This window comes from Hesperophylax consimilis, chromosome 1, assembly GCF_061612785.1.
Source record: "Hesperophylax consimilis isolate HC1 chromosome 1, BYU_Hcon_1.0, whole genome shotgun sequence".
NCBI lineage: Eukaryota > Metazoa > Arthropoda > Insecta > Trichoptera > Limnephilidae > Hesperophylax > Hesperophylax consimilis.
The window spans coordinates 12727563-12743073 of NC_142836.1; the positions used below are offsets into that span (position 1 = coordinate 12727563).

The following is a 15511-nucleotide window of genomic DNA, read 5'->3' on the forward strand; positions in this document are numbered from 1 at the left end:
TCAAAATCGATCCTCTTCGGAGCGCATGCGCGGGGCGTGTTTCCAGAGCTCCTCGCCCCTTTTCCTCAGGTAGGGCGTGGCCTCGCGGCGGTCCCTTTGAAGCCCCGGCCGCCGCATCCCTTCCACCGGCGGGCCTCCCCTCCCCGAGCCTGCCCCCTCCACCGGGCCCCGCTACCTAGGGCCCCCTCAGAAGCGCTGACTACCCATCAGTCTCGAACTACCGCCGGACTTGAATACACCGGCCAAATAACAAACGTTAAACCCAGTGCTGTTGTGATAGGTACCGCCGGGTACTTTATTCAAATACAAAAAAAGAACATTTATTTTTCTTCACCGGTTTATATAAACAATCTATTGTGTTAAGTTGAAGTTATCAGATAAGGATTTTAAGTGGAAAAAACTATTGTGTGAATTTTTTTGTGATTTGGTTTTGCGGATAAAGTTAAAATTTACCCAAACCAAATGATGTCTGACGACGATATTCTACATATTGAGGAGCACAGGGAGATAAGAGGTAAATATTTATTCCTCGTCTTTTCCTTATCTGCCACATATTTTCTTAGTGCTTAACTGTTTATAAAGAAGTCTCATAACAAATCGTGCACTTTTAATGGATTGAAATTTTTTGCAAGTATTATTTATTTAAATGAATAAAATTTTCAACTTTTGCAGTAATTTTATTTTCTTACTATTTCTATTTCCTTCCGATCTTCATAACACGTGCCTGTAAATAATCTCTCCTGCAAGTCAGAACAAATAAATGTCATCAATTGTTTAAAAAAAAATATATAAATACATATATTCTTTAAGACTCGATGATTTATTTTTTCCGACTCTTATTTTGGTGATATAAGGTACTAATGATATTTGTCTTTCCAGAATTTCCTCCAGATTTCCCAATGGAAGGGCGCGTGAAAGCAGAGCCACACAGCCCCGCCCTGCCCACCCCCCCACGCACCCCTCCGGAGCAGCACATCTCCCACCACCACCCCTCCCCGCCTCACAAGCCCGCCTACCACCCCCACCTCCCCAACCTCCCCCAGCTGGACGCCATGGCCCAACACCACTGTCTCACCCAGCAACACCACCTCTGGCTGTCTCAACAACCTCACTCTCTTCAAGCCCCTCCTCACATGATGTACAAACCTACTCATCATGTCATGCCTGTCTTCCCTCCCTATGAAGTGCCAAAGATACACTCACCTTCCTTCTCTTCGAGTCACCCTCCTGCATTTGCCGCATACATGCAGTCCCAAATGGGCATGCCAACTTCAGCATCCTACTCTAACGGACTTCCCGCAATCCTCATGAACCAATGGATCAGAAACGCAGCGTTATACCACCAAGCTTCGAGAGGATACCCTCCAGTAGATCTTCAGAAACTTCACCCCTCTGGAAGGGCACCCGCTCCGCCGAAGCAACCCGGAGCTCCCAACGCAAGGCCAAAGAAACAGTTTATCTGCAAATATTGCAACAGGCAATTCACCAAGTCCTACAACCTGCTGATCCACGAGCGCACTCACACGGACGAGCGGCCCTACTCCTGCGACATCTGCGGGAAGGCCTTCAGGAGACAAGATCATCTCAGAGACCACAGGTAAAATTACTTTACAATCTCGACAATTTAAAAATTCTCTCCAGTATTCATAATATTGTTCCAATTTATAAATTCGAGCTAAAGCAAAAACACGCCGCGTAAATGCTTCCAAGAATATTTTTACTAAGGCGTAACCTGCACCCACTCAGTTCTTATTGTCTTCGAACACTTTTTACATTTGTTAAATATTAATAATGTCGTTGAACTTAGTCCCATGCATTATTATTTGAACGTGACATTTCAATTAAAGTGTGTCACTCGACGGTTGTCGGCTTATAATTGATTCAATACGTAATTATGTATTCTTTAACTGGCGGCGGCGGCGGCTCATAAATAGTAGATAGATACCTGCGCTGATAGCACTTTCTAGTTTGTTGATTTGTTGATATTTCAATTTTAAAGCCTTTCCCTTTAAATCAATAGTACCTACCCAACTAGCAGTGTAACTGTATCTGTGCTATACCTATTATGAATATATAAATAAGTTTTCATTTATTTTTTCTCAGGTATATCCATTCAAAAGAAAAGCCGTTCAAGTGTACGGAATGCGGCAAGGGCTTCTGCCAGTCGCGCACGCTGGCGGTGCACAAGATCCTGCACATGGAGGAGTCTCCTCACAAGTGCCCCGTCTGCAGTCGCAGCTTCAACCAGCGCTCCAATCTCAAGACCCATCTCCTTACCCACACCGACATCAAGAACCACCAAAGCCTGATGGACGGATGTCCAGAGGTGACCTCCACCAGCCAAGGAGCCGACACGCCTCCAGCCCTCCTAGACTTATCGCAGAAGACCTCTTCACCTACTTCCCACCTCCCGATGTCGAGTCCTCCGCCAACTTCCTTCAGACCCGTGCAACAAACGGGGCCAAAGAAAGCACTTGGTTTTTCGATAGAGGACATAATGAAAAGATAAACTCTCTTTTAGTGACAAATATAGTAAATTTTATGATGTTTTAGTACTGAGTGTCGTATTGAGTAGCTGGGTATCCTGTACTTTATTTTTATTTTCGACTGTTTAGTTACAATTAATTTTATACAATATCATTTGGTTTATTTAACTAAAAACCAATAATTTGTTGATTACCAAATATTTTTTAAACATTAATTCCACCAAGTATTTATTTGAAATCTCCTATTATTATTTGAATGAATCAATTCAATACTAAGTTTATTTTAATGAGCGCATTCAATTATTAGATATTCCATCATTTCGTAGTGTTAGGTGATAATGAGTCCTATCGGGCCGGTCCCGCTTTATTTCAAACTTGCGACGTGTTTTATTACTTCATTTTTCAAAACACGGCATTGTTCACGTTCTTGCGTGGTCACTTAATAAATGAACTGTCCGACCCACACACCTGGAACCTGAACCTGGTGGCTGTGAAAGGCACCTTCGCTTATGGGCCAGTCTTCACACCCACTTAAACGTTGTATTGGTTTTATCCTAATTAATAGGCACTTCATATTGTATTGTTTTTGTTCTAATGAGAGCTTCTAGCGATCATGTATTTTATGTAACATTAAGAAATCATGTTTTGATACCGGTTCGACGATAATAATTTGTTTTTGTTCAAAATTAATTTTAAAAGTTTTGTTCATTGATTATATTATAACCTATTAATTTTTAACACTTTATTGAAGTTCCTTTTAATTATTTTTGAATCATTTCCTAAGATCATTGCCAAAGATCTTTTTACCAAATGTTTCATAAATCATTTTGCTTTGTTATATCTAAAATCATTCAACAATTCCAAGCATTCAGTTCATTGGAGATATCATTTAACGTAATTATTGTTTATTCAGACCTTCTAGTAAACCAGGGTTTTGATTTCCAACTCGATATAATAATGTTAACTGGTCTCATGAAATTCATTTACTCGTGTATACTCGTATTGGCTTTAGTTAATGGTTAATTTAATATCAGGTTCGTGTCACCTGGTTGTGTTTGCGGCAACTATTGAGGTGTAAAATCAACGAGCATTGACATGAAATATTACCGCCCTTTATTTTAAACAACTTTAATTTTAATTATTTGTATGGCAAGACTGATATTATTTATTTTGAGATGTAGATTTGAATTATTTATTGTTTAGAAATAAGTTTTACTCGTTGATCCCAGTTACCATACCTCAGTTCATCCGACAAATCATTATTTGTGATAATCATGCATTATTTAAAAAAAATATTGTAAATATTTATATCTAAGTATGAAGTACTTATCAATCTAGTTTGTAAGAAATGTTGACGAATTCAATTTCTCAGTGAACAGGAAACGTATTATTATAAAAGGTTTTTTCATGATTATTGTTGGTACAAATTATTTCAACTAAAATCGTAGAGATTGAATTAAAAGGCGTTAAAGAGTACAATTTTTTCCAGTATTAATTTATTTATCAACCTAATTGTTATAAATACCATGTAATTATTATTAGCTATGTTAAGAAGGCATTGTTTTGTAATCATAAACCATGTAAAGATACTATGTGCATACACCAAAAGAAATATATAAAATATAACTAAACGATACATAAAATTAGCAAAGTATTTTGATCAAACCTTTCCTGATCCCACCCCTAACCTAACCCTCACTAACCAACCGCATGTTAAGTCTGTTGTTCCCGATGTGAATCTTCCGATGCTGGTATGTAGGATAAAGTAATTATAGGAAATAAAATTTTCATACATATCAACCACCTATAAAAGTTTAAAAATAATTGCGCCCTTGAGGTGATTTTTCACAAAAACGGCGCTCTACAAATTATCCAATTATTATTATTATTATATTACGCGAAAAAGTGTCCCGAAGCCAAAAAATAATCTTGGTACGACACCTACTTCTGCCCAAAATATACAACGTGTACATGAGAGATTAATTTCTGATGGGTATAATTTAGTCTAATCACCATAGAAATAACACATTAATAATGAATAGTGACGATTTTTGTGAAATATTTCTGAAAGCTATAAAATTACGTTACGTACTTAGACCAAACCATAGTAAGTACTTAGTTCAATTAATCCAGTATCTACGAAATACAATAAAGTTGGTATTCACCGATTTCACAGGCACGGGGGATAACCTAATGTGCGAATTGTATAATAAAAACCAAAACCTGAAGGATTCCGATATTTTTTGGTAATATATTGAAGTCTGTTTTCCTATAAAAAAAAAGAAAATGTGTACACACTTCATTCACTATACTCTTTAAGTACTTTTTTTATGATTTATCTCTAAACTTGTATAAAAAATATTTGTACACTTTTATTTGACACTGAGCATTATCTATACAAAAAATAATTTTCTTATATACCTTTTCCTTATTTACATGTAAAAAAAAATTTAAAATTGTTATCTACTAGTCAATCTGTGAGAAATAGTCAGGATGCACGCGAATTCTCAAGTTATTGTTTTACAAAATTATCTTTTAATTATTGTCTGTATCTGTGTTTTCTCCTTAAATAAATAAACTATGCTGCCGCTGTAACTAAAACACAGTATCTTCCTTGAGAGTATCAAGGAAGATTCCGTGTTTTTAGTTATCGCGGCAGTATGTAGGGTACAGACATAATTACATTTAATAAGATAGTTCCACGATTCAAGTAAAAAAAACACACTTTATCTTGTTTATAAAAAAATAATAATTGAGATGAAAACATAGCTGAAAAACCAAAATAAATAATAAAACATACTTATGAAATGAGTAGAATTAAAATTAAATGTTGATTACATTCATATTTAATTTACACACCCAGAATTCAAATAGAATACATAATTTTAGACATCTAAAATTCTTACAAGAACAATATTTTTATTACCCTTCACAATAATTAGAAACCAGTAGAATGAGCAAAGTATCGATATTTTTAGTGGAATAATGGGCCCAGGCAAGCGTGAAATTCCCCCATCAAGTGTCATCTTACGGCGACAGAGTGAAGCGGAAACTTTCAGACACGAGATGTCGCTGCTTGTCACCAAATACTCTGAACGGCGCGGTGCGTAAGCCGAGATCCCCTCCTAACGAAAATTTCGAATTCTCGAGGTTTTTCTCACTGTAATTTTTAAATGCAACAATAAAATCGATTTATGCAAATAGTTTCAACCGGTGTCGCCCGAGTTATAAGACTTTTTTTCGTACGTTCATAGGCATTTAGATGCATCTGTTATCAAATAATAACACTATGCAACCGATCTTTTTAAATATTTTTGTGGATAATTTAAAGCTAGAATTAATACGAATAGCTAAAAACAGCTCCTTTAATATGGAAATTCCATACGGAACAATCGGTGTAAATTACATAACGTCCGAGCTCACCGTTCGAGAGTTTTGTTGCTTCCAAAACACAGAATTTTCTGCTTAGAAGGTATACCTATATTTGAGATCGTTATATATTTAACAAGTCGCTAATGTAGGCAGTGTATTTATTTCTACGAAAATCTGTTTTTACGCCTCACTAATTGCTCTAAAAAACGCAAAATTATTTTTAATTCACAAAATGTTTTTTCACGTGTTTCTAGTAAAAACATTCTCGAACTGAAACCATCAATTATTTACCAGGCTGATTCGTTTGATTGATTGAAATGGTTCGAGTTAAATATCTCAGCCAATTTAGAATAATTATCGAAAGATCTCTCAAAATCCTTGGCGCTACATCGATTATCTGGAATTATGTTTTTATGGCGTAATTATCAAATTTTATCTGATGCCTTATAAAATATTATACATAAATGTTTAATAAGAATGAAACGAATCAAACATCAATCATATAATATTATAATTACCTTTGTTTGATGAATCCAGCAATGAAAACAGAATCGTTTTCTACCCACTCATAATAATTGTTTTAGAAAAAAATATACGAAATAAACGTAGGCAGAAGTAACTACAAACTAAATATATTTTTTTAAATTATTAGGTTCAGTTCTAAAACAGATTTAAGCAGGATTAAACCTATTTGAAAATAATTTATTTGTTTCATAAAATCAATCAGTGTCTCAGTTAAGTTGTGAAGAATATATGCATGTGATGTAAAGGCTCAAGTTGTAAAGCAAAGTTTTTCCACAAAACAATTGAATTGTTAATATTTTTTCTCATATTAACAACAACCAATTTCTAATGCATGCTATACATTCGTTTTCAATATAAAATTTACCAGTCTGAAAATTATTTTTACTTATTTGTGGCTATATTCACAATGTTTGAATCATTAAAAACTAATAATATAATAATAATAATATTGGTCAATTTTTATAGCGCCGCTTTTGTGAGTTATCACCTCAGGGGCGCTTAATTTGCATTTTCTTTCTGTGTCTATGATTCTTATATCTTGTCTATCCGTTTCTGTACTTCTATATTATAGTCTTTTGAACTGTCAAACCGTGTGATTGTCATTCATTGTAAGTGAATGTTTCATTCTCTCCTCCGTTTGACATTGCTTGAACTCAATGTCGTAGCTACATCATTCACATAGGTGAGGGGTTAGACCTAAGAAGGGGGGGGGTGATTCTGAGGGAGCAAAGGAGAAAGGGGAAAGGGGTGGAACATGTATTATAATGTTTTTAAGACCTCTATTTACCACAACATATTGTTTTTATCACATTGATAATATATTTGGTGCAAATAATATTGTTGTACTTTCTAGGAATGTAATCTACGGCTACTATTATTTTTTGCTTACACAGTACTGTGGCCGATAAAGGGGGTGGGTTGTACCCCCTAACCCCCCTTCTATACACCCTTGCTTCCACTAACATTATTAAAATCACACTGCGAATTACTAATTTCAGTTGTTAAATTTATTAAATAAATTCATAGGACGCGAAAGGTGTAGTGATTAGAACACTAATCTATTCGACTAGGGGTCCGAATCCTGGAAAAATTAATACCGTGGATTAAAAGGAGCCTTAAAATATCCCAAAATATGTAATGAGGCGGGAAGGGAACTGTTTTGGAATATATATGTGTGCTGCAAGCAAGTATCTGGTAATGTTTCTGTGTGTAGCCCAAAATATATTTTTAAATATCCTGCATTATTATCAAGTTTGGTAATGTAATAACTTCGCGGAACAGTGAAAGTTTCGCCCTTCTAGTGGTCTAGTTACAGTTTGGTTATGCAATGATCACACGAGGACAGTACAATGTTGTTTTGTCCCAGCTCGGGACCCACTGTACCAGTGTGATAGGTAGTTTGAAAGGCAGGACAACGAACCAAGACACTGTCCCAGAAGGGCAAACTATCTCCGCAGGATAGTGTCATAGTCAAGGCTATTCACACAGCAGAGTTTGGACACTATTGTATTGTCCTAGTGTGATCCCAGTATTATGCATTCGCAGAACAATACTTTTCGGTTCAGCTTTCATACTAAATAATAGAAAAAACAAGGCAAGCTAAGGTTTAACTTTGAGGGAAGGAGATAAAGTGGCAAAGTGCTTTCGAACACGCCATATTTTCAACTACCGATAAGTAGTCAATAATGCTAGAAGGAAAGAATTTACACGAAATTATCTCGGAAAACTAATGTTGTCTTGCTTATGATTTATTGTTTAGACGGTTCGTATTGACTTTGATTACAGTAAAAAACCTTCGCTTCTTGACGTGTAAATTTCATTGCTGAAACATTTTTATTTCTGATTTTGGTTTCAAAGGCATAAAGTGTTTAAATGTGAGCATTTGGCATGTGAATTGTGAGATATGAGAGATGGATGGTTGATGGTTCAGTGCTTGGTGCTCAGATTGCGGTCACAATTAAAGCCCGATTTGGGCGAATTATGGAAACCCTAAAACCTAAAACGATTACCTCAAATCTTCGACTGCTGAAGAGTTCGGATTGAAGAGTTGCGGCACGCTAGCCGGACTCATTATTAAGTCAAACTTAATGTTGATGTATGGATTTGTGATTAAAAGGAAAGAATGGAGGAAATGAGATAAATCATGAGTGGCGGAAAATTACCCCATTCCTCGTAAATCACCCGCAGAAGTTTAAGGGTCGAATCATTTGTAAGATAAATCTTGCTTCTTCATACAGATTCCGCAGCTGCAGTTAAATTTTACTGAGCAGGCTGTTTCAAATGTTCTTTATTGCATAATATGTAGTTTTTACTTTTTACTGATACATTAGCAGTATTTATTTGAACATTAGTCGGCAACATGAGCTTCACTGGGTGTTTCCTGTGCTGAAGCCTCCATTTACAAGTACATTTAAGAATTATTATTTTTCGGAATATTTTTTATTGAGTAAAACCTCAAATTGTAATATTTAAATATTGAAGACAATATTAGTGATTCTTAAACGAAAATCTGAAACAGAAAAATCAGAAAAAGAAACGGTCACATCTGGGACTCGAACCCAGGACCCTTGTCTTTCCGGGACAATGCTCTACCAACTGCGCTAATGGGACCCTATCCTCTTCGGTCACTTTTTTTTACATTTAAGAATCACTAATTTATTTTCGCTGAAATTTATCCAGTTGGTTTTTAATGATTTGTCTGACCAAATTAAACAGATGTCATAAAATCAATAAAAAGCATTTATTCTAAAAAGTAACATGTCGTTGGTCATGGTATTTCAGATACATAAAGTTTTAAATGTGAGATTAATACATATATATTTTTTAAATAAACGTTTGTATCATTTTGAAAACCTTATTCTTCTTTCAATTTTACCAAATACAGATCGATTTTAAAATCCCTGCGCCTTAAAATCGGCATCAGTTCAAACGTCAGATTTCCTTGCCAGTAAATAAAGAAGGACTGCTCAATAAATCATTATCCTTCCAATTTCTGAATAAGCGAACCCCAATTATCTCTGGAATAATTCACAGCGGATTCTCCGCTCGTCTTATTACCTCTATTGAGCATGTATGGAACATTCCGATCTTTAGGGAGACACTCGGATCTCCTGAGAAACACTGAGAGGTGTATTCATGGTATTTCAAGGTCAATGGGATTTATTGAAAAGGAACTTATTTCAAAACTAAACTCACCGTTTTCATGAAAAAATGTTTGCAGCCCAATTATGCATAATGATCTGGTGTTCAATTCTCCCGTTGTAACTAAAAACACAGTGTCTTCCTCGAGACTCTCAAGGAAGATCCTGTGTTTTTAGCATGGCAGAATTGTGGACATTAACAGGTTAAAACCCGGACAACCACTAGTCGTACATTTTGATTTGGGATGAATTGTCTAATAAGTTTTGAGACTTTGAAAGAGAATTCTTGAGTATGCGTAGTAAAAATATCAATGCTTCGCAAGTTAAAACCAATGTTTGGCATTACCAAAAATAAACACCTGTTTTTTTTAATATTTATTTTTTATTTTTACAAATGTTTGTTCCAAAAAATATTTGGGAAAATACTTCATAAAATTATTTGCCTATTGGAAATTGTAACCACGATAAAATACAACAACCGGCCAAACCCCAATTCGACTTCCACAATCCTAAATGTTAGTATTTTCCAAGAATGCCTTCGATTGCTCTAGGCGAAAAGCTTCAGATACGATTCGGGTAATCTTGTGAGCTTTGATCACGCGATGTTTAGAGCTTTCTGTGAACTCATATAGGTGCTGATTGGCCAATTAAGTCACCTATCAGGATGATTGACAGCTGCCAATCAAACAACCTTCCATATTTCATATCGACGCGTGCTTGTCGGACCGTAGCCTGGAGCTTTCAGGTTAAAAGCTTTATTTCCTTCCGGGTCGAGTCGGAAAGATAACGTTAGAAGCGACGTGAATCAATATTTGAATAGATCGCACTGAAAATTAATTAAAAGGGAACTTAGTGACTATTTTAGGTATTTCGGATTTTTCGGATGAATTTATATGTTTTGCAAAACAAAATAATAAATGCTAAACTTTCGTGTAAATGATGAAAAATATTTATAAAAAATGTATAAATAAAACTTATATCTTCCCAATAATGTTTTTACAATAGTTGTATTTTTCATTTCATGTTTACAAAGTAGCTGGAGGAAGGTTTTATTTTTATAATTTCCATTTAGTTTGATTTCCACAAACATTTTTTTTCCAAAATTTCTTAATGATACTAAAAGAAATGCATTGCAAACAACAAATTACAGATGGTTCCCTTTAACGTAACACAAACTTTTTCATCTTCTGTAATATCTTTATTACTCCAAAATGTTAGTTGGTAACCTTAAGTAAAACAACGCCGATTATTGTCTAGGCTTTGTTTCAGATAGTTATTTCTCATTCGCACTAATTGGTAAAACCTTCAGACAATATTTCTTACGTATACAAAAACACTTGACATATTACAAAGTACCAAATTCAACGAACATTGTGAACGTTTATAATTAACATCTATTTAACTAGTTTTGGGAAGTAGGTAGGTACTTACATTTCACAGATATTCCTACCTACATTATTGGCAACACTTATACCTAATGTATGTTCCTTATTGAAAACCATTTCAAATGTAAAACACGTGATTCGTTTTATGTCTCACACGGATACAATCAGATATAAATATTGGCATTAACATTTTGCAGCTTTTCAAATAAAGTATTTTCAAATAAGTAATTAACTTTCATAGTATTACTTCATGCGAATCTTTGACAAATAATCCATCCTCCCTGGCATTTTCCTATCACTTTGGTACAACGAGAAATTTCACACGGAGAAAAATACTTATTGCTAATTAATTTAGAATCTCAGAATTGTTCGTAATCCGGTTAAAAACGGGATTGCAGGTACTTAACAAATGAATTGATAGATTTCCTGATAAACTTTTAGTAAACGCATGTATATATATATATTACAGCCAAAGTAATAAATCCGGATATTATATATATTATCCAGCCATTATTTATAATGTCTACCTTGTCTAATTTAGACAAAGTGATAACTGACACAGAATTAATCACACTAATTAGCAATTTTATATAATATCTTCGAAGACTTGGATAAAGTAATAAAACAAGTAGGTATAGGTAAAGATTAAAAAATTATATTTCAATTTGCCTGTAATTTATAAAGTAAATTTAAACTGGGTTGGGTTATTTTAGCTTAGGTTAGGTTAGGTTGGGTTATGATAGGTTAGGTTATATAAGAAAGGTTAGGTTAGAGGGGTAACAAGTCAGTTGGACCGTATTTATTACATTGGCTAACTTTGACCCCATATTATGAATAATATCCGAATAAAGTGATTAATTTATCACATTGTCTAAGCAATTTTGTTATTGTATATAATAACTAGTCATTATATATAGTAGCTATTTAATCACCATATTATTATACATATAGAGTAAATGTAAATTCCCTCTTACAGAATATCCAATTTAGAGCAGTAGGTATTTAGAAAGATCACTTAGTAGAGCTGTGTCAAATTTGTAAGAAATTTATAACAAGAAGGAGGTTCCTTTGCCACTGAAGTGAGCTTAAAGCTTCCTAACCGTCCGGAGCATACAATCTTTGAGTCAGGTTAATAAGACGGATATCCTAATTTACATATTAATTTAAATTCGGACCATTTATCTTAACGTGCCTGCATATTTAACTGCTTTTATAAATATTAATATAATCTGTAAAAGGTTTACCATTCTCAAAAATATTTACAATACTGACGCTTTACTGCAAGCTGTGATGCAGTCCATTATCAGAGACATAATAGTAACCCCTCCCCTATAAATAATTACCCTCACCCAATGCAAATTAAATTAAAAAAAAACAGTATTTGCCAGTAACGCAAATTGCAAATCTACCACTGGAAAATTAAAACATATTTATCACTTTACTAAACAAATGATGCTCTCGAAGCATCTTTAAATAGTATAAAATAAATTCGCTATCCACGTCTGTCTGTTGTGCGCTTAGTTCTTCTAAACTAAGCAACGAATTTCGAAAGGGTTTTCAATATCATTCAGAAAAAAATTGTAAATAGTTTATGTAGGTATAGTATATTTGTAGAAAGTTGATGTTTTATAGGTCGTAAAATATATATTTTTGGGCGCTTATATTGCTAACGTTTTCTAAACCTTGTAAGATACATCAAAATAATTTACTACGTAATTATATATTTTAAAAACGCCTACAGAAAAATCTACTATGGTGTATGTCTATCTTCTAAGGATAACCCCCATCAACGCCGAGTACACGTCAGCTAGAGTACAATAATATGCATTCATTTAAGTTTCGACAGAGGAATCCAGGTGGCAGGATTTTATTTTCTTATTTTTACACGACGAAAAAAAGTTTTGCTAATTTATTAAGAATCTCTTCAAATTATTGGTAATCCGGTTAAAAACTGTATTGCCGGCCTTAAATGAATGAACTAATAGGTTTCCTGATAAACTTTAAGTAAATTTCGAATAAATTATCATGATGTCGGAACACGTTTTTGAACCCGTGTTAACCAGACGTTCCCACATTATAACCATCGTTATAATGTGGAAACTTTACTGGTTCATGAAAACATGTCAAATGTAATTATAAATGTTTTACAATTTCCAATAAACTAAAATAAATATATCAGGAAGCCTATTAATTTACTGTTTAAAGGCCTAAGATCCCGTTTTTAATTTAACAAATACAGAATTAGAAGACACAAGTTAACCTATTTAAATATACCTAAGTGGATTAATTATAGTTTCAGAGATCAATTTAAAAAACGTTTATATAAAAATAGTTTTCGGCATGTTTCAAGATGGGACAGGAATGAATAATACTTACATTCTCTAGTATACAGGTAACGCATTAACCTCTGTCATACTTTTCTATTTCTAGGATATGGTTTTGTTCAGAATGGCTCCAAATAATGGAGCTCTATTTCAGAATACTGAGAACAAGAGCTTCATATGTTTTCCGTATTGCAAATCCGTTAGAAAACGATCTCGCGTTACGAAGAACAAATCCAAACGTTTTATACACATTCGCCTCAGGGATCTGATTTCTTGTGCATCTTGTAATTGATCGATACATTTAAAACGATCCTGAAAAAAAATGTCTAATGATTAATTATTGAAGAAATTTTTTTTTTTTTTTTTTTTTTTTTATAGTCCCGTCTGGAGCCAGTGAGACTATGGCATCCCCAATTGGGGGATGTTGTGAGGCTGAAGATAAGTGGGGAAGGGAAAGAGGAAGGTGGGGAAGTACCTGGCTATTCAGATCTAGTCACTAAACACGGCTAAAGCCATTTGGAGCAACGTTTCAATTCTGAATGGTGGTCTTACACCAGGGCGATACTGGTAGTATCTTCCACTCTGGAACGTGCCGCAAATATACTATATATTATTTTAATTAATTAATTGTGAAATAACACAAATTAATCAAATAAAATTTATTTGCGCACGCCGGGTTCGAACCCGCGACCTTCGGAATGGCAGTCCAATGCGTTACCACTGGACTATGCCGGCCGTCAAATATGTTTATAATTGTGAATGAGAAATACTTGGAGCAGGTGGATGAGTTCATGTATTTAGGAAGTATGTTTACGAGAGATGGGAAGGCTGACAGAGATATTGAAAGAAGGTTAAATGCAGGTAACTCCATTAATGGAGGACTGAACGCAGTTGGCGCTAACAAAAAAATGTCCAAATAAGCGAAGCTAGCAGTCTACAATGGAGTTCTGTACCTACCCTGATGTGTTGAAGTGAGGCATGGAACTGGCATAGAAAGGATGAAAGTAGACTGAATGCTGTAGAAATGAGATCCCTGAGGCGTATGTATGTTAAAATCATGTATGATTGTGTGAGAAATGTGGAGATCCGCAAAGAGTGCAAGGCTGATGTAAGCGTAATAATTAAGATCAAGAAAAAGAACGTTTAGATGGTTTGGGCATGTAGAGCGAATGAGCGAAGAAAGGAGTGTAAGGATAATATTTATGATGCAAATGTGAATGGTAACAAAAGTCTGGGGCGCCCGAGGATGATATGGCACGACCAAGTGAATCAGATACTCGAGTCGGGCCATGTCAAGAGTCAGAATAATAGAAGAGTACGTATGAGACGATGTATGAATGTGAATGAGGCAAGGAGTGTGTGCCAAGGCCGAGTTGTTTGTAGGTCCGTCCTCTCTGCCTACCCCTGCGGGGAAACGGCGTGATGGTTAGTTAGTTAGTTAGTGATGTTTCCTGTTAAATTTAATTTGCATTATGACATTATTGTGATGCGATCAAATAAATTGTTTGCAAAGTTACACCTACCAATTCTTATTTATTTGCATCATCGCTACCAAGTAAGTTTATTTTTATCCTCACCATATATGACATGTACCGTACCGCCCACAATTTCAATTCAACTATCAGAAACTGTCAGTGTCAGATCATGTCAAAGTAGCCAGTGCAAGTCAAAAAGGATTACGATCGGAGCCCACTGCAATCGATCTGTTTTGGATACCTAAAAATGTTATGTGGGTTTATTTTTTAGCAGGTTTATCAAATTATGTGTTTCTGTGTATTCGAGTATCAGAAGGTTGATATTACAAAATAATTCGTCTACAGGCTATCGTGATAAATAAAGTGCATAAGTAAAATAAATCGAAAAGAACCATGCAGCAGAAAAAGATACAGAAAATTAAAAAGAAAACGGTCGCAACTAGGAATCGAACCAAAAATCTCTTGTCTTACCGGGATAGCGTCTTAACGACTCGACCATTGAGACACAGTAATTAAACGCCGTATTTGTCCATCTAATATTGAAAATTCAGTATTTCCAATATAATCTTGAAATTATTTTTTCCCATGTTTTTGGCAGCTACTTTTTTGAATGATCACAAATTTCTAATGATTTTTTTGTAAACTAGATACTGTTTCTGATAAACATATCCAATTTTTATTTATAAGAAAATTTCCTTAGTTGTAAAGGTAATATTTTTTTAGTGTCTTGTACTATTTCATGTTTCGTTAGGATTTGTTATCATTCTACAATGATATATTGCATTGATGGGTATGACCTTCAAA

The 15511-nt window shown here is 34.7% G+C and overlaps 1 protein-coding gene across 1 annotated transcript; it reads left to right on the forward strand.

The window, feature by feature from the left end:
• Positions 1–256: 256 nt before the first annotated feature.
• Positions 257–2611, forward strand: odd (odd skipped). The gene is made up of 3 exons (XM_089649109.1): positions 257–514; positions 880–1597; positions 2104–2611. Exons 1-3 carry the CDS (start codon positions 463–465, stop codon positions 2507–2509), a joined length of 1176 nt encoding a protein of 391 aa, XP_089505235.1. The 5' UTR covers positions 257–462; the 3' UTR covers positions 2510–2611.
• Positions 2612–15511: the final 12900 nt, after the last annotated feature.